General features: G+C 40.8%; 2 protein-coding genes across 2 annotated transcripts; both read left to right on the forward strand.

The window, feature by feature from the left end:
- The first annotated feature begins 5385 nt into the window (after positions 1–5385).
- Positions 5386–11385, forward strand: LOC310992054 (glutathione S-transferase theta-3-like). Its single transcript, XM_083980021.1, has 5 exons — positions 5386–5582; positions 7349–7436; positions 8449–8605; positions 9849–10025; positions 11030–11385. Exons 1-5 carry the CDS (start codon positions 5477–5479, stop codon positions 11228–11230), a joined length of 729 nt encoding a protein of 242 aa, XP_083836147.1. The 5' UTR covers positions 5386–5476; the 3' UTR covers positions 11231–11385.
- Positions 11386–13232: 1847 nt separating this feature from the next.
- p2rx7 (purinergic receptor P2X, ligand-gated ion channel, 7) lies at positions 13233–27179 on the forward strand. Its single transcript, XM_083979020.1, has 13 exons — positions 13233–13381; positions 14473–14620; positions 15130–15201; positions 15334–15406; positions 16387–16483; positions 19173–19253; positions 20004–20139; positions 22265–22401; positions 23456–23546; positions 23627–23692; positions 24674–24778; positions 24900–25007; positions 26633–27179. Exons 1-13 carry the CDS (start codon positions 13260–13262, stop codon positions 27152–27154), a joined length of 1758 nt encoding a protein of 585 aa, XP_083835146.1. The 5' UTR covers positions 13233–13259; the 3' UTR covers positions 27155–27179.
- The last annotated feature ends 414 nt before the right edge of the window (positions 27180–27593 follow it).

A 27593-nucleotide genomic window follows, 5' to 3' on the forward strand; every position in this document is an offset into this window, starting at 1 on the left:
TGTTGAAGTTCACACTGATATGAACATTAACTCTACGCAGCCAAAAAAAGAGAAGCCCGTGGTCCGACCCGACCTGAGGTATGTGTAGATGTTTTTTCCGGCTCTTTCCTTCTGTTCTGACTCTTTAAAAGAGGAACTATTTTCCCCCCATGTGGTCACCAGCTCCCTGTGGCTCGTTGGTCTAGGGGTATGATTCTCGCTTAGGGTGCGAGAGGTCCCGGGTTCAAATCCCGGACGAGCCCGCTCTTTAGATCAGTCGTGGTCACTGGTGAAGAGGAAGAGTTGTTGTGACTCATCAGGGCAGCGTGTGTGTGTGTTTGGCCGCAGAGACGAGAGCTGGGACACCGGGTCAGAGGCTCTGATCTTACAAGGTTGGTTTTCAGCCAAGAGACGCTAGGTGGAAGGCAGAGAGCCTCCATTCTCCCTGGAACTAGTTACAAGTCATTGATTTAACCAGAACTAGGACTCTGGAGCTAGAGCTAAGGGACACATGGAGCTGAGTTAAAGCGATAGTTCACCCAAAATTCAAATTTCACTCATTATCTACTCACCCTCATGTCGACTAAGGGCTGGGAGAAGTTTCAGAGTCCTCCGTGCCTTCTCGGAGTTACAGCGGGGCTCCGTGCAGCACTGCATGTCCATATAATGGTTGTGAATGGTGCTCACTTTTCTTCGTCCAAAAAGACACACCAAAAAACATCCAAATACCTCCATAGTGCTCGTCTGTAATGTCCCTCTTGTATTGAAGCCCCGACGTGAGAAATTGTTCAGAAAAAAAATAAATGAGTCTATATTTTAAGCTTGTTTGTAGCGGAAGCTCCCAGTATCTCAGTTCAGTGCTCTGCCTGTGTCGATTTGCACTCAGGCAGAGCAGGTATTTGGATGTTTTTTGGTGTGTCTTTTTGGACGAAGAAAAGTGAGCTCCGTTCTCAACCGTCATATGGCAATGCAATGCTGCTCGGACCCCCCCTGTAACTCCAAAAAGGCACGGATGAGTCAGAAACTTCTCCCAGCCCTTAGTCGACATGAGGGTGAGTAGAAAATGAGTGAAATTTGAATTTTGGGTGAACTATCCCTTTAAGGTGGAAATCCTGCAGAGTTCCTCTAAAACAGTAACAACAGAATCATTTTCCATCTTTACTGAGCATCAGATTTGTCCTAAATGAGATAAAAGTCTGTCCCATATATATAGAAGCCAGGTTCGGCTTCTATTGGAGGATTTACGGTGAAGACTCTGTTTTTATCTGAACGTTGATGCTCTGAGTCCAGGAGGGGACTGATGATCTGATGATCTGATGATGTGATGAACTCTGATGAACTCCTTCAGGACTCGGAGAGACGTGGAGGAGCAGAGGCCCAGAGGCTGCTGGAGATCCTGGAGAGCACAGCCCCCCAGGGAGGAGCCTCCTCCCTCAGCCGGCCCCCGGGGACCAGGAGGAGGAGGAGGAACCGAGGTCAGAGAGCCCCCACCTCCAGGTACCACAACCAGAACCAGAACCAGAACCAGAACCACAACCACTCCCCTGGTCTGGATCCCTTTCAGAGAGTCAAACAGCTGTTTCCTCTCAGCTGGACGATTCTCACCAGAACATTCAGACTCGGTGAAGTCACCTCTGTTTCAGACACTTGACATGTTTCCTCACACGTGTTCATGTAAATATCTGTGACTTGAACGAAGCTACAAGTTTATAAAAACACAGTTACTGCATCGTTCTAACAGTCATAACAGGAGGGTCTTCTCCAGAATGTAAAATACTTTTTACGTAAAGAGAAATTAAAGAAGAATTTAAAAAAAAACCCATAATTTTTTCATTTGTGTTAGTTGTTTTTATAAACTTGCATATATTTTACAGTAAATACACATAGTTGAGATATTCATTAAATGACCACACAGAGGAATGAGTCATAGATGTTTTGATTTAATTTGTATATTTAACCCATGTTGTGATGCACTGGTTTATCAGTGTGTATGTGTGTGTATCAGTGTGTATGTGTGTGTGTGTGTGTGTCTGGTGTTGATGTGATATTGTTTAAAGTGTTCTGGGTTGAGTCCTTGTCCGTTCCTCGACACCATGAGGACGCGTCTGATCGGGCAATGAACCTGAACTCACTGATCCATGAAGACGTGTGTTCAGAGACAGAGGAGCAGAGAAACCAGTCCGATCCGGTCCCATCTGGTCCAATCCGGTCCGGTCCGGTCCGGTCCAGTTCCCTCAGAGACCAGATCTCATGTCCGATCTTCCAAACATGATCATTCCTCCGGATTCTTGACCCATAAACTTAAAGGGATAGTTCAACATTTTGGCGGCGGTACAGGGCCCCTGTCCCTCATCAAACTCATCAAATACACAATCCAACAACTCCACAACGCTCTGGTGGACAAGTTGTGACCTGCACATTCACCACGCTACGAGATAATAACACAACGTTACCAGACAGAGTTGTTTTAGAGGGAAATGCAGCCGGATGATTTCAAAAGCACAAGTAGTTCAGAGTATTTGCTTCATGTGTCGTAATGTTACATAATGTTACATGATTATTTCATAGGAGTGTGGTGAATGTGCAGGTCCCAACTTGTCCACCAGAGCGTTGTGGAGTTGTTGGATTGTGTATTTGATGAGTTTGATGAGGGAAACCAAGAAATCCCATGAGCCTCCGTAGTGTAGCTCTGAGCAGCTCACAGCTCTGCTCCGCCGTTCTCAAAACAACATGCACCGATAATTAAAGGTGATGAACCTACTGCTAAGACTATAGGGATTATGGTGAGAGGAGGATCTGACTAAATGTTGAACTAGCCCTTAAATGAAACAGTGAAACCAGGAAGTAAACATCGACTCTGGAAGAGTTGGGTGGAAGAAGAGGAACCAACAAACATGTGACGGACCTGATGTTTATTTTCACATTTAGCAGCTGAAGAGTTTCAATAGTTTCCTCAGAAGCCAAAAACCTAAATGATCAGTTCAAGAACAAATGAATAAACACACAACATGTTTGTTTTACTACTGTCTTCATGTGTAAATGTTTCTGCTGTGTGTTTGTCAGGGAACAGGACCAAACCGCTGCTGCTGCTGCTGCTGCTCGGAGCGAGTCCTCCTCCTCGGACGGTGTCATCGAACCAGATCAACTGTAGGAAACACCGACGCCAGCTCCTTTCAAAATAAAAGCCTGAGTACAACTTCAATCTGCCCGAGTCCTGAACTAAACCAGAACCAGAGAACAAACCAGGACACAAGTGTGTAAGTTAGACAGATGGGATTTATTTCTAACGCAGCACGAATAAGTTCCTCTTAATCACATTAATAAGATGGGTAACACTTTACATTAAGGTACACACAGTTAGAGTAGTTACTGAGGAACTAATGAGAAGTTACTGAGGAACTAATGAGAAGTTACTGAGGAACTAATGAGAAGTTACTGAGGAACTAATGAGAAGTTATTGAGGAACTAATGAGAAGTTACTGAGGAACTAATGAGAAGTTACTGAAGAACTAATGAGAAGTTACTGAGGAACTAATGAGGAACTAATGAGAAGTTACTGAGGAACTAATGAGAAGTTACTGAGGAACTAATGAGAAGTTACTGAGGAACTAATGAGAAGTTACTGAGAAACTAGTGAGTAGTTACTGAGGAACTGATGAGAAGTTACTGAGGAACTAATGAGAAGTTACTGAGGAACTAGTGAGAAGTTACTGAGGAACTAATGAGAAGTTACTGAGGAACTAGTGAGAAGTTACTGAGGAACTAATGAGAAGCTACTGAGGAACTAATGAGAAGTTACTGAGGAACTAATGAGAAGTTACCGAGGAACTAATGAGAAGTTACCGAGGAACTAATGAGAAGTTACTGAGGAACTAATGAGGAACTAATGAGAAATTACTGAGGAACTAATGAGAAGTTACTGAGGAACTAATGAGAAGTTACTGAGGAACTAATGAGAAGTTACAGAGGAACTAATGAGAAGTTACCGAGGAACTAATAAGAAGTTACTGAGGAACTAATGAGGAACTAATGAGAAGTTACTGAGGAACTAATGAGAAGTTACTGAGGAACTAATGAGAAGTTACTGAGGAACTAATGAGAAGTTACAGAGGAACTAATGAGAAGTTACAGAGGAACTAATGAGGAACTAATGAGAAGTTACAGAGGAACTAATGAGAAGTTACTGAGGAACTAATGAGAAGTTACTGAGGAACTAATGAGAAGTTACTGAGGAACTAATGAGGAACTAATGAGAAGTTACTGAGGAACTAATGAGGAACTAATGAGAAATTACTGAGGAACTAATGAGAAGTTACTGAGGAACTAATGAGAAGTTACTGAGGAACTTATGAGAAGTTACTGAGGAACTAATGAGAAGTTACTGAGGAACTAATGAGAAGTTACTGAGGAACTTATGAGAAGTTACTGAGGAACTTATGAGTACTTACTGAGGAACTAATGAGTAGTTACTGAGGAACTAATGAGAAGTTACTGAGGAACTAATGAGTAGTTACTGAGGAACTTGTGAGAAGTTACTGAGGAACTAATGAGAAGTTACTGAGGAACTAATGAGTAGTTACTGAGGAACTTGTGAGAAGCTACTGAGGAACTTGTGAGAAGTTACTGAGGAACTAATTAGAAGTTACCGAGGAACTAATGAGTAGTTACTGAGGAACTAATGAGTAGTTACTGAGGAACTAATGAGTAGTTACCGAGGAACTAATGAGGAATTACTGAGGAACTAATGAGAAGTTACTGAGGAACTAATGAGAAGTTACTGAAGAACTAATGAGGAACTAATGAGAAGTTACTGAGGAACTAATGAGGAACTAATGAGAAGTTACTGAGGAACTAAGGTAGCTACACAAAATTAGAGTAGTTACTCATTTTGATGTCTCACTTTACTTTAGGATACACAAAAGGGGTAACTAATGATTAAGTAATAGTTAGTTCCTCATTAGTTCCTCAGTAATTTGAGTAGGAGTTACTGAAGAACTGACCATTAACTAATAGTTGGTTCAGCATTAATCATTAGTTCCTCAGTAACTTACTCATTACTTCCTCATTAGTTCCCCAGTAACTACTCTAATGTTGTGAAGTGTTACCATAAGATTGATGTGTTTTATAAAGATGATAATTAATAACCCAGAAGCCTCCAGTGACCTGCAGCAGCCCGGTCACCACGGTAACCTCGTTATGCAGTCAGAGGACGCTGAACACACACAGATAAAAACACACAAAAAAAGTGATAATCTGAGCTGTGTTTACAAAACTCTGGTGCCGAGCCGAGGTCAAAGGTCGGCTCACTTTGAACTGTCGCCGCCGCTTAGAAACCAACCAGCCTGAAAGAGGAGGAGGAGGAGGAGGAGGAGGAGGAGGAGGAGGAGGAGGAGGAGGAGTCCTGAGCAGCAGCTGCAGCAGACGACAGACACACACACAGACACACACACACACACATCTGCCGCTGCTGCTGCGTTGAGACCGTGAGACCGTGAGGATGGAGCTGTACCTGGATCTGCTCTCTCAGCCCTGTCGCTCCGTCTACCTGTTCGCCAAGGCGCTCGCGCTGCCCTTCGAGTACAAGCGCGTGGACCTGTCCACAGGTAAACACACACACACACACACACACACACACACACACACACACACACACACACACACACACACACACACACACACACACAGGGGCTTTGACATCGAACTTCGTTTTTCCGAACATAATTCTCAAGTCACGCACCAACAGACACAGAAACAGCTTCTACCCCTGTACTGGCCCATCAGACTTATTAACCACAGCAACCAGCCAAAATAAATAACCCTGCACCACTGCACCAAACAGCACTCTTTATTAATGTTATTGTGCAATATCTATTTATTCCTACAGGTTTTATTATAATACTGATTTTTAATAACTGGATGACTTACTTTTTTTTTTTTTTCTTGTGTGAGTATACATGTGTGTCATTGAGATTGTCCTTTTTAGCTTGTTTTAGTCTGTTTTAGCCCTGGAATGGATGTGGCACCACACTTGCACTTGTCTGTTGCAATGACAACAAAGGCTATTTGATTTGATTTGATAATTCCTGCAAACTGGTCACCTTATATAATAATAACAATTTCAATTTATATAGCGCCTTTCAAGACACACAAGGACACTTAACAATAACACAAAACACAAGAGGCCTGAGAGAACAACAGGTGCCTCTTCAACAGGGATTTAAAGGAATCCAGAGTTTGGGCTTGGTGCAGATGTAGTGGAGCTGCTGCCACACTGAAGGCTTTCTGCTCCCAAAGGTGCGTCTGCAGTACGTGAGGAGACCGCAGGTTCCGTGAGGTGAAGGTGAACATGGTTAAACACCGAGGGGCCAGTGAGTGCAGCGGTTTGTAGGTGAGGATGAGGAGTTTGCTGCGGAGCCAGTGCAGCTGTGTGAGGGTGGGGGTGAGAACTCAGGCAGCCGAGTTCTGCTCATCTTGAAGCCTGTCCGGAGTTTTTATCGCTTTTGGCTACAATCACCTTTTTTTAAATAAAAAAAAATGTAAATCAAGGTAGTAGAAGTGAATGGGTGGTGGAGGGTTTTAGTTTTGTACATTTTTCACTACTCCAGAGTTTGTAGGTCTGAAATTCGAATATTAAAAAGAAAAAAAAAACTTACTGGAGGCATTTAATGATTAAAATATTATCAAGAAATATTCGAATATTAATATTAATAAACAAACAAAGTTCGAATATGATTTTTTGGGCAAATGTCAAAGCCCTGAACACACACACACACACACTCTGAACACACAGAGATGGTTTATGTTGGTTTGTGTTCACGCTGCTTTAAAAACAATGATGCCACTTTCTGAGGGTTTTTTTGATGAATCAACAGTTTCCAAGACAAGACAAAGGGGCAACTCGATGTGCTTTACATAAAAACTAAACATCTAACAGTAAGAGTTGGAAACGGACAAAAAAACAAAACAAAAATAAACATACAATTAAAAGAAAGAAAAAATAATAAAAGAAAGTGAAGGAAAAAGAGAGAGAGAGAGAGAAATAAAGTTTCCAGAGCTGCAGACGTTGTGGATGTGTGAACGTCTGGACTCGTCGTTACGTAAACACCGACACGAGGAGTAAAGAGCAGAGTTACGTTAACTCCTCCACAGCGGCCGTCGCCTCGGGGGTCAAAGGTCAAAGCGTTCAGACAAAACACCGCAGGGGCAACGGCGTCCAGAGGGTTAAAACAAACACTCAGATTACAACACAACCTCTGATCGAACTGTGTGTGTGTGTGTGTGTCACTATGTGTGTGTGTGTGTGTGTGTGTGTGTGTGTGTGTGTGTGTGTGTGTGTGTGTGTGTGTGTGTCACTGTGTGTGTGTGTCAGGTCAGCAGTACAGCCCCGAGTTCGGACAGATCAGCTCGGTGAGGAAAGTCCCTGTGATGAAGGACGGAGACTTCGTTCTGACCGAGAGGTTCGATTCCCCCACACAAACAAAACAAACTTCCTGATGCTGCTGCTGCTGCTGGAAACTTAAAGGCTCATTTCACACAAAACACACACGCACACAAACACAAACACACGCTTCCTCCCACGGGGCGGCAGGAAGTTCTGGTTTTATCTGCACAAGCGTTTCCTGAGATTTCTTCTGCCTCCGGTCCAGAATGACAGAGCTGGATGGATTTTAGGTTTTATGGTGATTCCTAGTTGTAAGAACAATCAAACAGCAGGTTTTTCACCACCTCACAAAAAAATACATTATTATGCATATATGTTTTTGCAATATATATTTACACTTTAACCCGAAATTATTCATAACCCTGTCAAATATAAGGAAGGTTTTATATTTTTCAGTTACAGATTAGTGTTTTAACTCGGATTGAACTCACGTAAATAGGACATGGCAAGAAAGTCTGGAGCCATGACCAATGTATTTAAAGGATAATTACCGTTTTTTTATAATCTGGACCTTATTTCTAGCATAAAATACCATCATTTCCTCACCCAGATAACTTTGGTGTCATTACAAGTTAGAAATTAGCTCCAGCCAAGAGCCGCGTATATCCGTATAATGGAGTCTACAGGGCAGCGCAATGCAGCCTCTAAATAACACATTAAGATAATAGTAAATACAGTAGTAAATAGTAAAAACTAGAGAACCTGATCTTTTTGTTTTTTCGTTTAACATTCACACATCACAGTTTTATTTTATTATAAGTAGTTGAGCAGTTTCTCTAAAATCTGATATTAAAGAGGAGAGGCTGAATTTATAGTGAGCAGCTTTAGAAGAAGCTGTCAGTCATCATGTTTTATATATTTAGTGTTTTTGCAGAGCTGCAGCTGTTTTACTCTGGGTCATGGTTCAGTCTGAAACTTTGTCCTTGTCGACCTTTGTTAGTATATAAATCTGTCCTCCTGTGTGTGTGTGTGTGTGTGTGTGTGTGTGTGTGTGTGTGTGTGTGTGTGTGTGTGTGTGTGTGTTGCAGCACGGCCATCCTGAAGTACATGGCGCAGAAACACGCCTCGACGGTGGCCGGCCACTGGTTTCCAGCCGAGCTGCAGCAGCGAGCGCGTGTTAATGAGTATCTGTCCTGGCAGCACACGAACCTCCGAGCTCACGGCTCAAAGGTCTTTCTGCTCAGGGTACGAGAGTTCGAGTCCCAGGACGGCACCACATGACACCTGACACACTGCACTGCACATCGACTGGTTACATAATCAGTGATGTAGCGTGTTATCACAATTGATAGATTGTATATTAACTTGTATAGATGTGTTTTAATGATGTTTGGAACTCGATAGTTTGAGCTCAATGCTAAACCTGCTAACAAGCTGCTAATGTTTATCAGGTGTAAATGTCACCAACATTTGAGATAGAACGGTCGTTCTCAAACTTTGACAGACAATGAGTGACAGACATCATTTAACAGATACATTTGTGTCTTTATTATTCAATCCCAAAAAGTTGATTTAAACAAAAAATATATTTTTAATCAACACAAACTTCACTTCAATCACACAAAAAAGGGTTTGAATGTAAAAAAAAAAGTATTTGAGACCCAAAAAATTGCTTTTGAACCCTTTTTTTCTTTGATTGAAAAGACGTTTCACAGGCGACGTGGAAACTTTGACTTCCTGCTGGAGTCAGAAGAAAAAGGAACCAGGTCACTCTCAGTCCAAATCTGATGCACAGTCATTAGCTATTAGCTAGGTTAAGTTAGGATAGTTTAGGATAGGTTAGGCTAGGCTAGGTTAGGCTAGGCTAGGTTAGTTTAGTTTAGTTAGGGTTAGTTTAGTTTAGGTTAGGTTAGGCTAGGCTAGTTTAGTTTAGGTTAGGCTAGGTTAGTTTAGTTTAGCTTATTTTAGGTTAGGTCAGGCTAGGTTAGTTTAGTTTAGGTTAGGCTAGGCTAGTTTACGTTAGGTTAGGCTAGGTTAGGTTAGGCTAGGCTAGGTTAGTTTAGTTTAGGTTAGGCTAGGTTAGTTTAGTTTAGGTTAGGCTAGGCTAGGTTAGGTTAGTTTAGTTTAGGTTAGGCTAGGTTAGTTTAGTTTAGGTTAGGCTAGGCTAGGTTAGGTTAGTTTAGTTTAGGTTAGGCTAGGTTAGGTTAGGTTAGGCTAGGCTAGGCTAGGTTAGGCTAACAGCACAGAGACAACAAAAAACAACACATGATGCACAACAAACAGGCCAATGAAACATGATCTAGAAGTAGGACATAATTGAAACAGAGAAGGACACAATGAAACAGCACAACAGCCTGATAAAAAGTGAATAAATCCTGAATAAATACCACTTAAGACGGTGCAGCAGTTTATTAAACTATCTGACTGCTGCAGCCACCGATGCTCGTACGGTTAACACCGACCCTGTGTCTCCGTGTCTCTGTCTCAGACTCTGTATCCCGTCGTCATGGGCTCCGAGACGCCGAAGGACAAGATGGACGCTGCGGTGGAGGACCTGAAACAGTCTCTGGACCTGCTGGAGGAGAAGTTCCTGCAGAACAAACCCTTCATCGTCGGAGACAAGATCTCTGTGGCCGACCTGGTGGCCATCGTGGAGATCATGCAGGTGAAAACTACTGATTTTGAATTTTGAATTTATGATGTAGCAGCATCTAATTTTCGAGGTCCTGCACTGCAAAAACTCAAAATCTTACCAAGAATATTTGTCTTATTTCTAGTCAAAATGTCATTTCTAGTCAAAACAAAACAATTATCCTTAAAATAAGACTAATCACATTAAAAAAGCAGCTTGTTTTTAGACACTTTTATATCTTTCAAGCATATTTTCACTTGAAATAAGTAGAAAAATCTGATAGTGGAGCAAGTTTTTCTTATTACAAGCACAAAAAACTTTTTTTTACTTATTTCAATTGAAAATCTGTTTGAAACAACTGAAAATGATCTAAAAACAAGTTAATAAATTACATTTTAAGGTGATGAGTCTTATTTTAAGTGGAAAAGACATTAGTTTTGACTAGAAATGAGACAAATATTCTTGAGAGGGTTAAAGATTTTGAGTTTTTAATTTGTAATACGTTAGTATTACGTTTGAGGCTCCCGCCATAAGCTTTAAATAGCTTCTTGGGAGACCTGGCGCTCCACACATCTGCTTCTGTTCTTTTCTGCTCTGTCTACTAATGTCATGTGTGTTGTGCGAAATAAATACTGATACTGAAATACCACGGACAAGGAGTTTACAAACATACATTCATGGGCCTCTTCAAATCTAGGAAGCTTTATGATCAATTAGCTGATTAGCTGATACTGCGATTAATTGTGAAAACAAGTAATCATGACAGGTTCATGTTTCTAATCCAGTCCTCAGAGAACAGTTACACAAACATGAAGCTGCTCTCAACGTCCAAGACGGAAGAGAAGAGATAGGAAAGACTGGAATATTTGTGCATTTTTGTTTTAAAATAAATGATTGAAGTTAACATTTGTTTATCTCAAAGTTTTCGATGTTAAAAAAAAAGAAAGAAAGAAGCTTTGAGGTTTTGTAGCTTGTGAAGCTTCATTAACCTGTAGCTTAGCTCACTACACTGTATGTAACGTGTGTGTGTGTTGCAGCCGGTCGGCACCGGCTTCGATGCGTTCGAGGGCCGTCCGAAGCTGGAGGCGTGGCGAGCGCGGGTGAGGAAGGAGCTGGGAGAGAAGCTGTTCGACGAGGTTCACCAGCCCATCATGAACGCCAGCGCGTTGACGCAGGCGATGCAGAACAACCCACAGCTGCAGCTGCTCAAACCCAAGTTCCAGAAGCTCTTCAAGTGACGAGACGGAGAAACAGAGAAACAGAGAAACACCGTGCAGTCGCTTCAGGGTCTGTCGGGAAAAAAAAGATCTTTAATGTGTTTTTGTTTTGTTTTTTTTCTAATTTGTGCAACATTAAATCTCCTCCTGGAGAAAAACCTGGAGACACGACACAACTCTCTGAGTTTGCTTTTTATTTTATCACCTGATTCACCAACATTAACCCTCTGAGGTCGGTGTTGTTTTACTCTTTTGCGTCTAGTATCTCCAGAACGTCAAATGATAGCAAAGATATGTATTTCTGTTTTTATTGAAATCAAGACTTCAGTCTTTACAAAGATCCTGTTTCTCTGTTGCCTTGTATGAATTTTCAAGAATAAAGTCACAATTTTATGAGAATAAAGTCATCAATTGTATTAAATTAAATAAATTGTAATATATAATTATGTAACATTACACATTAAGCAAATACTCTGAACTACTTTCGCTTTTGAAATCCCTCCGCCCAGCAGCCGCGTCTGGAATGTAGTTCCGGCTGAATAAAACAACTCTGTCTGGTAACGTTGTTATTATCTCATAGCGTGGTGAATGTGCAGGTCACAACTTGTCCACCAGAGCGTTGTGGAGTTGTTGGATTGTGTATTTGATGAGTTTGATGAGGGACAGGGGACCTGTACCGTTCACTGAGCAGCTCACGTCTCTGCCCCGCCGATCACAAAACAACATGCACCGATCATTAAAGGTGATGAACCTACTGCTATGACTATAGGGATTATGGTGAGAGGAGAATTTGACTAAATGTTGAACTATCCCTTTAATAAAAACTCGTCCAGACTCTGAGCTTTCAGTGATGAAGTGAATCAGATTCCTGTCGAGGTCATGTGACTCACTCTGAAGTTTCTTTGTTCCTCAGCGTCACAACGAGCTCCTTATTTACATCCAACATGGAGTCGTCATGGTGATGAGTTTGTCCCCACAGCTGATCAACACATTAAAGGTTTTATATATTTATGTATTTATTATTATTTTCTTTTTTACAATGAGAGAAGATTTTTCTTTTCTCCTGTTTTGTTTCCTCTGAGTTTGTCACAGTGATGAGTCGACGCTGCCACCTGCAGGACGGAAGAAGAAGGACATCCAAATAAAACAAGTCATAAATCAGTTTTAGTTTTGGTTTTGGCAGTAGGCTAATATGACTTATCAAACTTTTTTGTTTCTCATTATATCTTAAATGTGAACCATAGTTAAATAGGTTGTTTATTTCTTATTTAATGAATCTGTTTAAATGTATGACAAAACTCACTCCTGCACATTTTTTCTTCAGTAACTAATATTACAGTAAAGTATCAGCATCAAAATATAACTACCTAAAACATAAGGCAGAGTCATTATTGGGTTGAAAGTTGCAGTTGTTAAAGTGTGGACTTCATTTTAATAAGATTATCCTGCTGGAGAGCTTCATCTAATAATAATAATGATACATCATAACTTATTTGTTAATCTTATTTTAAATCAATAATTTTGAATCTCATCAAAGTGTTTTTTTTTTTTTAAATATATATGTATATATATTTCAATTTAATTTAATTTAATAAACTTTAAAAGGTCTTGATCATTATAATAATGATAATTTATAGAGCACTTTTCAAGGAAATCACAGAACTACACTACAGTAATAAAAATATTATTAGCAGACAAAGTGTGAAGACATTCAAATTAATTTAAAACACAGTGAAAAACTGCATTTAAAAACAAAACAATAACAAAGAAACATTGGTGCAAAAAAAAAAAAACTAGTGCAAAATAAAATGTGTCAAAATGAGAAAAACAGAAACAAATGGTTAAAAAAAAAAGACGTGTTTTGTTGCAGCTGTTGAAGATGTTGATGTTGACGAGCAGCTGCAGGAGTCTGACCATGTGACCCGTGCACACAGGAAGAAGAAGAAGGGTGAAGGAGTGAGTCAGAGGTTCCTCCTCCTCCTCCTCCTCCTCCGGTCCAGACGGAACCAGAACCAGAACCAGACCCACCAGCAGCCCCAGCAGCAGCATCATGCCGTGCTGCAGCCTCCTCGGCCTCTGTCAGTACGACACCAACAAGCTGGTCCGCATCCAGAGCGTCCGGCTCGGCTCTCTGAAGTGGAGCCTCAACGCGACCATCCTGCTCTTCATCTGGTGAGTCCAGAGCGTTAATATAATACATCCATGGTCCAGAGACCGGATGAACCCTAAATCCAGACCGGAGACCCTGACCGGAGAGACTGACCGAGCTGCTGCCGGCGGGGAGCGGCTCAGTCCCGGGCAGACGCCGCCTCTAAGCCCCGGTTCTCCGCCTCAGGGCTCCGGTGGAAGATAAACTGTTTGTGTGTAGTTTAAAGAGTGAGACATGTGGAGTGACTCCGGTTCACTACGGTGTTGACACTCTCGCACAGTAGCCGAGGCTGAACTGTACGGAAGATCAGTGCTGCCAATTTAATAATGATTTAAAAAACAAAATAGAAATAAATAAAGATGTTATCAAGTATGATCAGAAATGTTATGACTTATATGGTTTGTTTTTGGCAGATATGATGAACATATGGTGAATGTAACTTTAACATTTCTGACTCATCGAGATTTCAAAACAAAAACAAAAAATATTGAAATTGATCAGACATATCAAAATTTTATTAGGTTACATTAGTAGTGCAGTTTTGATTTTTTTTTACTTTTTAGAGTTGAAAAATGAAATAGCCTACTGAGATGACAGTTAGTGGTAAAGAGCTAAATTCCTTTGGATCAATGAGTGAGTGACTTTTCTTCCATTTTCTGTTGGAGAACAAGCTTCATAAATGTTTGTATAAATGAATCAGACATGATATTTTTGATGCAAATTAATTAATTAATTAATTAATTAATGATAATTAACTTAAACCTGAGTTCAAAAGGATTTAAAACCATCTTTTCCTCCTCCGTCAAACTTTCATGTGTAGCCTACTTTTAGTTTTTTTAGACATATATTCATTGGTTTATGAAATTATACATTCACATCCAACACTTTGAACATCTTGAACAATTATGCAGTAATGAAAACAATAATTATAATATAAATAATACTGAAAAGGACCAGAATAAATAAATAAATGAAAGGTAAACTAAACCCCACGAGTACGTCCAAAGAATAGGCTATTAGATAAAAAACAAATTAGGTTAAAAAAAAACAAAAAAAAAAACAGTGTTCTTGCTGCAGGTTACAGTGTACATCCCTGTGTGCTTTTATTTTGTAGCATCATGATGCTGTGGAACAGGAAGTACCAGGAGTTCGACCTGGTGGTCAGCTCCGTCACCACCAAGGTGAAGGGTGTCGCTCAGGTCCGGCTGCCCGGGGTCGGGGACCTGGTCTGGGACGCCGTCGACTACAGCGGCTCCTCACAGGTGGTCGTTGGGATCGGATCTGTGTGTGTGTGTGTGTGTGTGTGTGTGTGTGTGTGTGCGTTTGTTAAAGGGATAGTTCAACACTTTGGCAAATTGGTCCATTGTCATAATCCCTATAGTCATAGCAGTAGGTTCGTTACCTTTAATTGTCGGTGCAAGCTATTTTTAGAACGGCGGAGCAGAGCCGTGAGCTGCTCAGAGCTACGCTACGGAGGCTAATGGGATTTCTTGGTCACAACTTGTCCACCAGAGTGTTGTGGAGTTGTTGGATTGTGTATTTGATGAGTTTGATGAGGGAAACCAAGAAATCCCATAATGAGCCTTCGTAGCGTAGCTCTGAGCAGCTCATCGCTCTGCTCCGCCGTTCTAAAAATAGCTTGCACCGACAATTAAAGTTAACGAACCTACTGCTATGACTATAGGGATTATGGCAATGGGCCAATTTGCCATAATGTTGAACTATCCCTTTAAAAAAGAGTGTGTGTAGACGTTTTATTTTTATCTTTTAGGATAAAAACTCGTTCTTCGTGGTGACGAACGTCATCGTGACCAAACAGCAGCAGCAGGGAAAATGTCCTGAGGTGATTTCTCCTTTTTAATTTTTTTTTGTCTGGTGGTCGACATGAAGAGGTGGAAACGTCTCTGATGCTGCAGCAGTGTGTGTGTGTGTGTGTGTGTGTGTGTGTGTGTCTGTGTGCGTGTGTGTGTTGCAGGTCCCTCGTAGCGGCAGTGTGTGTCGGACCAACGCAGACTGTAAGAAAGGAGCCTCGGACCAGCAGAGCCACGGTGGGTGCAGACAGAAACAGGAAGTGCCTCAACTTCACTTCCTGTCGCTCTTTACATTTTCATTCTCCTACATGTAGAAATAAAAGAAGAATTCTAAGGCTACGAAAACCAAACAGATTCTATTTTATAGCGATTAAACACTTATACGAATATATTCTTGGCTAGTTTATTCAGATTTTGCCATTAAACCTTGTTAATTATTACACACTGGACCTTCAAAGGTACATTGTGTAGGAATTCCTCCCATCTAGCGTTGCGGTTGTATATCGCAACAAGCAACTCAATGGTATTTTTCATGCTGCATTCACGTGAAATTGGGCAGACGGCAGGTGGGCGACAGCCGCTGCACGTAACGGTATAAACAATCAAATATCAATCACTGAGATAATGTTTAAAGGTACATTGTGTAGGAATTCCTCCCATCTAGCGTTGTGGTTGTATATCGCAAGCAACTCAATCGTATTTTTCATGCTGCATTCACGTGAAATTTGGCAGACGGATGACAGCCGCTGCACGTAACGGCATAAACAAGCCTCTATGTAAACAAGTGGTCCGTCAGCACGAGGCAAAACAATACACCTGACAATATGTTGTCATGGCGATGTCGTATTGTTTACCCGACCCACGTTTTACCGGCTTTCTCTGGACTTCTGTGACTAAAATGACATCTGGTTTGTTACTGACGGCCGTCTGCCCGACTGCAGGTGAATGCAACATCAGTGTAACGCTGATTTTCCTGAATAGATGACAGGAGAAGTTACACAATGTCCCTTTAATGTCAAGTTTAACAGCAGTGAACTCCGTTACCCAGAAATCCCGTCACCAGAGTAAAGAGGACACAGGAACAAACTGACACTGACCTGAGGAATGTGGCGTTCATGTGTCGGAGCGCTCGTTTGCTGCTGCTGCTGCTGCTCCTGCTGTGGGAATCGAACCTGCGATCCATGTCGTGTTTTTTTTTTTTTTTTTTTCCGGCGCAGGGATCCAGACGGGATCGTGTGTGAAATTCGACGTGTTGAAGAAAACCTGCGAGGTCTCGGCCTGGTGTCCAATAGAGAGCAAGACCACGCCCCCCAGGTGAAGAGCATGATTTATTATCATTATTATTAATTTAACATTATTTATTGATCTGTATGGATCTGTTTCATGGTCTTGTTGTGTCACCTACATATAAATATAGTGGTAATACCAATATTTACAGTCTAATTAGACAAACTGAACATCCAGGTTTCTATTAGAGCCGTTATTGTTCATCATATATAAGATGTACATATTATTTTACTACATAAAGATTAAATAAAGATTTCAGGTAACATTTTATATTGAGGTAACTAGGTGCTTAAAGCAGATATCAGTGGAATGTTTTTGTTAATATAAGTCCTAAATAGTCCTATTTTCCGTCAGCAATCACTTACATGAAGTATTTCAGCCTAAACACGAGTCTCTCCGTCACTCTGCTCTGCTGTAACCCGAGGAGAAAATTTTCCTTGTGGGATACAAGTGTTATCCAATGAGGAGAGAGAACGGCATGAAGGGCTGTGTGTGCAGCCAAGGGATGCGCGTGAATGTGGTGACGTAGCACGAGGACCAATTGATGCCTGACAAGGGCGGGGGCTGCTAACTCATGGTGCGTTCAAAGAAACTCGTACTTTGTGTTTTTCCTTCCTGTGAAGTCATACCAGTTCGATCTGGTACGAGTTCACGGGTCGGAAGTTACGAGTGGCCGTTATAGGGAACTTTCACAGACAACAGGATGGTAAAAACACGAGCTACGGGTTACCTGGAACGCTACCAAGTCGTAGTTGTGACTTGAAGCTGTAACTTACGGTTTCAAAAGCCTGCCTTGAACGCAGCATTAGCCGAAACGGCCGTGAAGCTGATATCTGCTTTAATATGCATACTAGCCCTTTATTAGTAATTATTTAGCATGTAGTAACACCTTATTCTACCTTTATTACACCATGAATTAAGATTTTTCCTGATATTACCTCCTAATTATCGCTTATTCACTGTAAATTAATGCATTGTTGTGTCTGAATAATGAACAAGAACAGTAATTTATCACTCTGAATTAGTAAAGTCTATTCTTGTGGAATGCAATGCAAAACTACAAGTGGTAATATTACCCTAATAATTATAAATGAATTGTTTTTAACTCAAAATATGTTCCCTTTTCTAAAGTGGGGTCTTTCATATTTAATTTACAAGTAGTTTGACCCTTATTTGTTCCATATAGCTACTAAAGTTGCAGACTCTTCACATTCAGTTAAGTCATTACAGCAGAAGAATCAAGGTTATAATAGTTTTGGATTTTTCAGTATTGTTTAGTTTTATTTTGTTTTGACTTTCTTTTTCTCTAATTCAGTTAGTTTTAATTCGTTTTTAGAGCGGGTTTGCTAGTTTTTGTCAGTTTTTCAATGCTTAGTTTTAGTTTTTTCATACTTTGGGTTATTTGTCAAGTGCAGGATTCAAAAAGATCGGAGTAAGTAACAGTAGGCTATTGTGTAATAAATATTGTATATTGTTTTTGACATATCAGTGCAGTAGATAAACAACACAGTACCTCGCATGTTGTATTGTATTTAACATCATAAAGTGAACACAGCGAATGTTTTGGACACTTTAAGCACACAGAGCACAGACAGCTGATAATATACTTCTCTATGTGTTAACCTCACAATGCCTCATGGCCAAACAACTGGTTCAGTGTGCGGCGCTGGGAGAAACAACAAAGAAACCTTTATTTCACATGTTCAGTTGACAACTTGTTAACATTTTTCCACAACCATCACAACATTTTTGACATATAGTAACCTTATTATATGGGACCCACTCTTACGACCAATCGTAGTGAAGAAAAAACTGGATGACATACTATATATATGGAATATCTACGTATATATTTCAATATTTCAGCAGCTCGTTCAGGTTGTGTGTGTGAGAAGCATTCCACATATTTTATCCCGTTTCCACCACAAGGCACTTTTTGCTTTTATCTTTCTTGCCGTCATATTCAAAGAAATCCCAAATAGGACTTTTGCTCAAGCGAAATAAATTGATTTCATATCAATCCGAAAATTGACAACAACAAAAATTATTTTATCTATAATTTCAATACGTTTCAGTTAGTTTTGTAAACACACAATAGTACGATGGAGTATTAGGGCCACATTGAGAGAAAAAAACAAAACACAGACTTCAAGAATTAAGTCATAAATTTACGAGAATAAAGTCATAAATTTACTAGAAGTCGTAAATTTACAAGAATGAAGTCGTACATTTCCTACAAGAAAAAAAGTCATAACATTACGGGAAAAAGTCGGAGATTTACGAGAATATGGTGGTAAATTTTTTGTAAAAGTTTGTGCATGTTTTTCAATCCTAGTTTTCGTCATTTCGTCCGTTTTCGTTAACGATAATAACCTTGATAAGAATTACTGTTCTTGTGCTACTGGTAGAATAAGGTGTTAATACGTGCTTAATAATTACTGATAAAGGGTTAGTGTGCTACTTATATGCATATTTATAAGCACCTAGTTAATGGTGTATATGTGTACCTTAATATAAAGTGTTACCAGATTTGATATATGTAAATTCAACACATCTATGTACGTCACAGGTGATAAAGAGCTGAGAAACACAAAAACTCTTCATGTTCAACATCAATTTGTTGTTGTTGTGGCTTGTGACGTTTTATGATGTAACGGTTTGTATGATGATGTAACGGTTTGTATGATGATGTAACGGTGAGGACTTCCTGTTTCAGGCCGGCTCTGCTGGCAGCAGCGGAGAACTTCACCGTCCTCATCAAGAACAACATCCGCTTCCCCGCGTTCAACTTCTTCAGGTGAGACGGAACGAGGAGCTTCAGCCTCAACAGCTGCCAGATGCTGAAAACTGAAAAACTAATTGTACCGAGGAGCCAAAATAATCGTATTTTTAGCTCAAACTATTGCACATTAAACCCAGACATGAAGCAGCCAAGGTTGTGGTCGGCTAATACTTTCTTCTTCTTTAAAAAGTTTGAAAATTCCTACCAAACCAATGGTGCATGCTACAGTTTTGCAACTTTCACCAAAACGTTGACCCGATACTTTAGAAACTTTTGTACATTTAAACTACAGTAATTACAAATTATGAAGTCCGTCACTCTGTTTTTTTTTTATTTCAAAGACTGTAAAACTTATTAAACTTTTCTTCTCCCACAATTTTTGCTCAATTGACACCAAACCTGCTGCGACTGCTTCTCCAGACTGTCCTACACAAAAATACCAACCGGCTTTTTGATATTTGAAAAATTGAGCCTACAGTGCATGAAAACGTTTGACTGTAAACATATACCATCAAATTCTTGCTAAATACATTTTCAATCTTCCTGGAAAAAAATGACAATATTTTGGAGTCGTGGTTGATGAAGTTTGGCAAATATCAGAATTTCAGAGGTTCTTTATTCTAATAAAACAGATTAGTTAAATCTCACCAGTCGTTTGTCACAGAGCTAAATGTTTGATGAGACTCTGAAACCTTGTCTCCAGACTCTTCTTCACTTCCTCTTCCTCTCTGAGTGTATTTTTGTGTTTTTTTCTCTCTCTCACAGGAGAAACATCCTCTCCAACATGGACGCCGGCTACCTGAAGAGCTGTCACCGCGGCAACGACTCTCTGTGTCCCATCTTCAGGCTGGGAGACGTGGTCCGAGAGGCCGGGGAGAAGTTCTCTGTGATGGCCATCGAGGTGAGAGGCAGCGCGTGTCCAGTTGTTGTTACAGCTGTGATCCAAGGTTTAATGCATTTGTTTATTTATTTATTTAGATGTACAATAGCCTTTTGGCTAATCCTGGCATGTTTACATTTGTTAAAATGTTTTATTACAGTTTTTCTCAGTTGGTTTGGCTCATTTCTCTAAACAGAAATTACATTTTCAAAACTCTAAGATCATTTGGTAAAACAGTGTTACAGTTCAGCACAACCATAGATCACTGGCAAAAGCTCATCTCTCTCTCAAAACAGGTGTCAAAACTCATACAAATAGTCAGTTTCCCCAAAATGCATCGTCCCTTTGGCATCGTGTGAGCACTGCAAGTCAAAATGTTTAGATGTTTTGTCACTATGGCAGAGGAGCATTGAAATATCCCTCATGTCCTCCTCTCAGTCTGAGCCCAGTGCTTCACTGACAATAATTACTGGACTAGTTTTTTTTGTCTAGCTAACAGAGTACAATTGTGTATAAAACTGAAAAAATAAAAAACCAGGATTTTAGGGTAAGAGTAGCCCATAAGGTTTGACATCACACATTGCACTCATACTGTCAAGGAAAGGTAGCCATTTTTGTTCACAGGTAAAGTAACTTCCATTCATCAGAGTAAGAAAAGGTATACAGCATCATATACTGTAATATAAACACAATTTATTAATGATAAGTAGCCTACAGTGCTGTAAATAAATACATGGTATTCATGGTATTATGTTCTTTTAACTAATTTTGACAACTGAACAGACTATTGTGCATGTTATGACTTATAGAATGAAGAATGAAATGATGCCGACATGTTTTAGAGAGAACAATCAACAATCAGTTTAGATCAACAAGATCTATTCTCTTGGACATTGTGCTAACTGCAGCTACCTGTACTTAATCATTTACAAAGATGTACGAAGACATTTGCAATTTGATGAAATGAAAGAGAAATACAGTTCTGACAAGTGGTTTGGAGGTTTGCCCATGTTGTTTTGAGAATGTAATTTCTGTTTTGAAAAATGAGCCAAACCAACGGAGAAAACCTGTAATGTGCATTGCCCCTGATTTTTAAACCTTTAAATAAATAAATAAATAAGGAGCTCAGCTCACAGACCGACACTAAAGACACTAAAGATTGTTGTATGTCACTGTACGTCAAATTAACTGTCACTTTGTGGTATGTTTGTATGCATTATGTTAGGCCTATTGTCTCTATTCTTCTTTTCTTTTGTGTCACTGTTGTCGTATGTGCTTTTATTGTCTATATTTTAATGTTGTACTCCCCCTCTCCCTTGCCCCTTAGGAGGCCTTTCACCTCCTACCAGGCCATTGCCTTAATAAGAATGTATTCTTAGCAATAAAGGTTTACTCCTACTACTACTACTACTACTAAAGATTCAGTCCTACACTTCACTAAAAGTTATGTTACTCGTAAGTCGACTCTTAGCAGGAGTTATTCTATCTCTCTCTGTCCCGCCTGGAGGGGAAGAGGTCGAGTGAAGTGGAAATGAAAGTGAGTGAAACAGGAAGTGAAAGTTTCCTCCCGTCACATGTGGATGGAACCATAGATATATATAAGAACTAGATGACTCACCCGCAGCTGTTTCCCAATGACACGGCGTAGCCAGTACGGCGGCCATCTTGGAACGGGCAACTCTCTCCCTCAGAGCATTAAGCCTCTGCTGCATATTCTGCTATAATGACCATAACTTGCTCAGTTTTTGTCCGATTTCAAAACGGTTTGATTTTTATGAACGTTTATGCAGTTATGATGCAGCATATTTAGAATCACGGATAGTTTTAATAATGTATTTTTTTTTGTAAAAGTAACATTATAGTGACATTATGCAAATAGTTAAAGTAATAGCTACATACTGATTTATTTTTCACAGAGTTATGAATCGTTTTTTTAGTGCAGATGAGTGGATCACCTATCTACTGCACCGTAACTGCAGCCAGAGTCAGAGCAAGTTGCCCGTCCTCATATGGCCGACTGTGAGCTACGCCTGCGTGTAGTCAGATCCACCCCCTTGGATGGAACATCAGCTCCGTCTCCGTTAGTAACGATGAGAGGTTGTGTTGAGTCAGAGTGTGTTGTGTGTGTTTCCTGGTTCGGCCACAGGGCGGCGTCATCGGCGTCCTGATCAAGTGGGACTGTGACCTGGACCGGCTGACGCAGCGCTGCCTCCCCCGGTACTCCTTCAGACGCCTGGACGAGAAGGAGAGCAACAGGACGCTCTACCCCGGACTCAACTTCAGGTCAGAGGTCACAGGTCAAAAGGTCAAAGGTCACACACACCAGGCTTCTCCTTTATTTACTGCACTTCACTTCACTTTTCTTTTCTTTTCTTTTCTTTTCTTTTCTTTTCTTTTCTTTTCTTTTCTTTTCTTTTCCTTTCTTTCCTGTCCTTTCCTCTCCTCTCCTTCTCTTCTCTTTACTTTACTTCACTTTACATTACTTTTCTTTACGTTTCTTTTCCTTTCTTCTCTTCTCATCTCCTCTCCTTCTGTTTCCTTTCCTTTCCTTCTTTCCTCTGCTTTCCTTTTCCTTCCCCTTCCTCCTCTCCTTCTTTCCTCCTCTTTCCTTTCCTTTCCTTTCCTTTCCTTTCCTTTCTTCCACTTTCCTCTCCTTCCCCTTCCTCCTTTCCTTTCCTTTCTTTCCTTTCCTTCCTCCTGTTTCCTATTGTTCCTCCTCTCTCCTTTCCTTCCTCCTCTTTCCTTTCCTTTTCTTCCTCATCTTTCCTTTCCTTTCCTTCCTCCTCTATCCCTTCCTTTCCTTTCTTTGTCCTTCCCTTCCTTTCGTTCCTTCCCTTCTTCCTCTTTCCTTTCCTTTCCTTTCCTCTCTTTGCGCTTCCTTTTCTTTCCTTCCTCCTGTTTTCTATCGTTCCTCCTCTCTCCTTTCCTCCCTCTTCTTTCCTTTCCTTTCTTTTCCTTGCCCTTCCTTCCCTTTTCTTCCTCTTCTTTCCCATCATCATCATCATCTTTCCTTGCCCTTCCTTGAATTACCTTCATTCCTTCCCTTTCTTTGCTTTCCTCTCCTTTCCTTTCCTTCTCTCCGTCAGATTCAGTACATCAGGTACATCTGAACTTAACCCTTGCTGATGAAGAATCTAAAATGACTGAAAAGAACCAGTGAGTTCATTGAAAAAAAACACACAAAAGAAACAGAAAAGAAACACCAAACACAGAAACACTGAAACATCTGTAACAGCTGGATGTTGTTTCACTACAGTCATCCTCTCAGTGTTGCGTTCACTTGTCTCTGCTGCCTCCAAGTGGCTGAAACTCATCAGTGCGTGTGTTTCTTCACCAGGTTTGCCAAGTACAACACGGTGAACGGTGTGGAGGAGCGGACGCTCTACAAAGCCTTCGGCATCAGGTTCGACGTCATGGTGTTTGGACAGGTCCAGGTTTATTTCCTTTCCTTTAAGTTACATGAATAATTTAATTAAAAACAAACAAAGTGACAGTTTGTGTTTTCCAGGCAGGAAAGTTCAGCTACATCCAGCTCATCATCTACATCGGATCAACGCTGTCGTACTACGCTCTGGTGAGAGAACACACACAGTGTTTTTATTACAGTAAAGCTCCTTCAAAATAAAGGTAGATGTTTGTGTTAAAGCTCCATACAGTATAAAGGTAGATGTTTGTGTTAAAGCTCCATACAGTATAAAGGTAGATGTTTGTGTTAAAGCTCCATACAGTATAAAGGTAGATGTTTGTGTTAAAGCTCCATACAGTATAAAGGTAGATGTTTGTGTTAAAGCTCCATACAGTATAAAGGTAGATGTTTGTGTTAAAGCTCCATACAGTATAAAGGTAGATGTTTGTGTTAAAGCTCCATACAGTATAAAGGTAGATGTTTGTGTTAAAGCTCCATTCAGTATAAAGGTAGATGTCCATGTGTAGTGTGATTATAAAGCAGCTCTAGGTTCTATATTAATACTGTGAAAGTATCAAAGCCTCAGTCCACAGAGAAATGCACACAGCCTGGATTCAGAAACTGAGCCTTAAAACCAGCCGTCAGGACTTCCCGTCACTTTGTGATGTCACAACTAAGCCCCGCCCCCTCACCACCTGGGCCCACCATCCATCCAACAACAACTTTGCAGGATTTTTAGTTTCTCTGAGTGTTTTATTCTGAAATCTGCTCTGTTTTTTATCGGAACACTTTAGAAAACAGTCAGCCAATCAGAAGAGAGTCTCAGAGCCTCCTCCTCTCTTCTGATTGGCTGACACCGACCTGTTGTTACTAGAGCTCCAGAGAGAAGCTGAGAGAGGAGATGGAAAAGTTAAAGCTTTGTTTCTTTCCTTCAGTGTTTCTCTGGAGACATCTAGTGGCCGTTAGACGCTTCACCTCTGCACTGTGGATCATCTGTCAGCATCATGTCATCATCGTGTGTGTGTGTGTGTGTGTGTGTGTGTGTGTGTGTGTGTGTGTGTGTGTGTGTGTGTGTGTGTGTGTGTGTGTGTGTGTGTGTGTGTGTGTGTGTGTGTGTGTGTGTGTGTGTGTGTGTGTGTTTCCCTCCAGACGACCATGTTTCTCGACTGGCTGATTGGAACCAGCTGCTACTCGGCCGAGGTCGGACAGAACTACGCTGAGAAGAAGGTGGAGGCCGTCCGCGACGAACAGAAGGTGACGAACGCTCTGATCTGACCTGTGATGTGACGTTGTGTGAAGTTGTGTGACGTTGTGTATCTGTAAATCACTGAGAGCTGCTCGTCCTGACGATCTGACGCTGTTGTTGATGTTGCAGCGCGTCCTCTGTGTGTCCTACGTCGACGAGGACAAGATCCGACTGGTGAAGAGTTCACAGAAGAAACGTTTACAGGACAGGAAGCCGCTGTCGACTCAGCCACGGAAGGTAGAGTAGAGCCAGAAATTAAATAAATCTCATTGGTTTTGATTTGTTAAATATAAAAAGGTGTTAATAACCGGAGAGCAGCCGCAGACCTTGGATGATTGATTTTTATGTCATACGTTGTGATAATAATATTATTAAAGTGCTGCAGGAGGTGCAGGTTTATGAAACGGTCGAGTGATTCGCTCTGAACGCAGCAGCAGCAGAGGAGCGATGGTTTTTATATTTTAGGCTCTAAAAGTAAAGTTATAAATACGTTATAAAAACAAGAAAAAGTTTGTATAAATCAGTTAATTTTAATACAATGTGTTCTGCTGCAGGACTCTCTGTTCTTCTTGTCTCTGGTTTGATGTTTTGGACTCGTTGTTCTGCTGCAGAGTCGGTCGATGGTAGAAGAATAACCTCTAATTTAATTTACTTTAGTTTATTTGATAGGGACAATGCAGGTTAACATAGTGACACCTCCACTCGTTACAAACAAGTCAATGTGACTGATGTTCTGCATACAGAGATTATAGAGATAATGATAGTTTCAAACTCCCGTCCCTAGTTAGGCTTTTAGTAAAAGAAAGAAAGTAAGAAAAAAAGACATAAAAATTACATACTGTACCATTACAATAAAATGTACAATACATCTGAAATCATACCATCTATCTATCTATCTATCTATCTATCTATCTATCTATCTATCTATCTATCTATCTATCTATCTATCTATCTATCTATCTATCTATCTATCTATCTATCTATCTATCTATCTATCTATCTACCAGATAGATCTAATATCTAGAACTTGTGTACAGTCCTGTATGTTTGTCGCTGTCATGTCAACACAGGTTTATTTGTTTATTTAGACGGGACAATATAGAATAATAATGGACACTGAGTGTGTACATGTAAATACACCGGACTTGGCACTGTTGCTAGATTTCATCTGTAGTCCCCAAAACATAAAACAGTTAAACACAAAAAGTCCATAAAAACAGAGGACCCATAGATAACAAGTATTACAATAAGTAGATTTACATGATTGCGGGAGGATTGGACATGATTCGTGGTTTCATACACATCAGTTATAAGACATCCAATCCAAAACACACGCTCAGACTAAATATGATTACATTACCCAGACTGAGCATGGTTACATGATTGCACACATACCGGCCATAAACATTCACACACTGCAAAAACTCAAAATCTTTCCAAGAATATTTGTCTTATTTCTTATCAAAATGTCTAATTTCTAGTCAAAACTAATCTCTTTCCACTTAAAATAAGACTCATCACCAACAATTAACTTGTTTTTAGATAATTTTAACTTGTTTCAAACAAATTTTCACTTGAAATAAGTAGAAAAATCTGCCAGTGAAAGTTGTGCTTGTAATATGGAAGAAAAACTTGCTCCACTACCAGATTTTGCTACTTATTTCAAGTGAAAATCTGCTTGAAATAAGTAAAAAGTGTCTAAAAACAAGCTGCTTTTTATGTGATGAGTCTTATTTTAAGTAGAATGAGATTTGTTTTGACTAGAAATAATACAAATATTCTTGGTAAGATATTGAGTTTTTGCAGTGCACATAATGACTACTACATACCTACATTTCAGTGATCTGCTCTCGTCCCAACAGGAGGACACAGGACAGCTGATGGCCGTCCTCTGTCTGCTGCTGCCTGGCGGCGGCGACGTGGATCCGAGCGCCGGCCGCGATGATGATAAACCCGACCCGGCGCCCCGCCCCCCGCGGCCGCGGCCGGCCTGGTGCCGGTGCGGCGGCTGCAGTTCCTCCTCCGTCCTGCAGGAGGAGCTGTGCTGTCGGCGCGGCGACGGCGCCTGCATCGCCTCGTCTCCTCTGTTCGAGCAGCTGGTGCTGCGGCGCCGCCTGCTGGAGGCCGCGCTGCTGTACCGCGACCCACTGGCGCCGCCCGCCGAGCGCGGCCGCAGCGCCGCCCTGCGTCACTGCGCCTACTCGCAGTACATCGCCTGGAGGTTCGGAGCTTCGCCCACCGAGGCCGACGCCGCCCAGCCGGCCGTGCCGCGCTGCTGCGTGCTGAGAGTCAGGGAGGAGTACCCCAGCCCCGACGGACAGTACAGCGGCTTCACGCCCGCCAGGCTCGTTTCCATGGAGACGTGCACTAACGGAGATGTGTGACAGTCGCCGCTCGTTTACCTGGTGTTTCTATGTTCGCAGCTCACAGCAGAAGACAACGCACTAACGTCACTTCGCTCACCAAGGAGTCGGTGAAGAAATGAAGGGATGAAACAACACTGCAAAAACTCAAAATCTTTCCAAGAATATTTGTCTTATTTCTTGTCAAAATATCTAATTTCTAGTCAAAACAAATCTCTTTCCACTTAAAATAAGACTCATCACCTAAAAATGAACATGTTTTAGACAATTTTCACTTGTTTCAAACAAATTTTCACTTGAAATAAGTAGAAAAATCTGCCAGTGAAAGCAAGTTTTTTGTGCTTGTAATAAGAAAGAAAAACTTGCTCCACTATCTACAATGATTTCAAGTTAATATATGCTTGAAAGAAGTAAAACGTGTCAAAAACAAGCTACTTTTTAATGTGATGAGTCTTATTTT

The sequence above is a fragment of the Trachurus trachurus genome, assembly GCF_905171665.1.
Source record: "Trachurus trachurus genome assembly, chromosome: 9".
Taxonomy (NCBI): domain Eukaryota; kingdom Metazoa; phylum Chordata; class Actinopteri; order Carangiformes; family Carangidae; genus Trachurus; species Trachurus trachurus.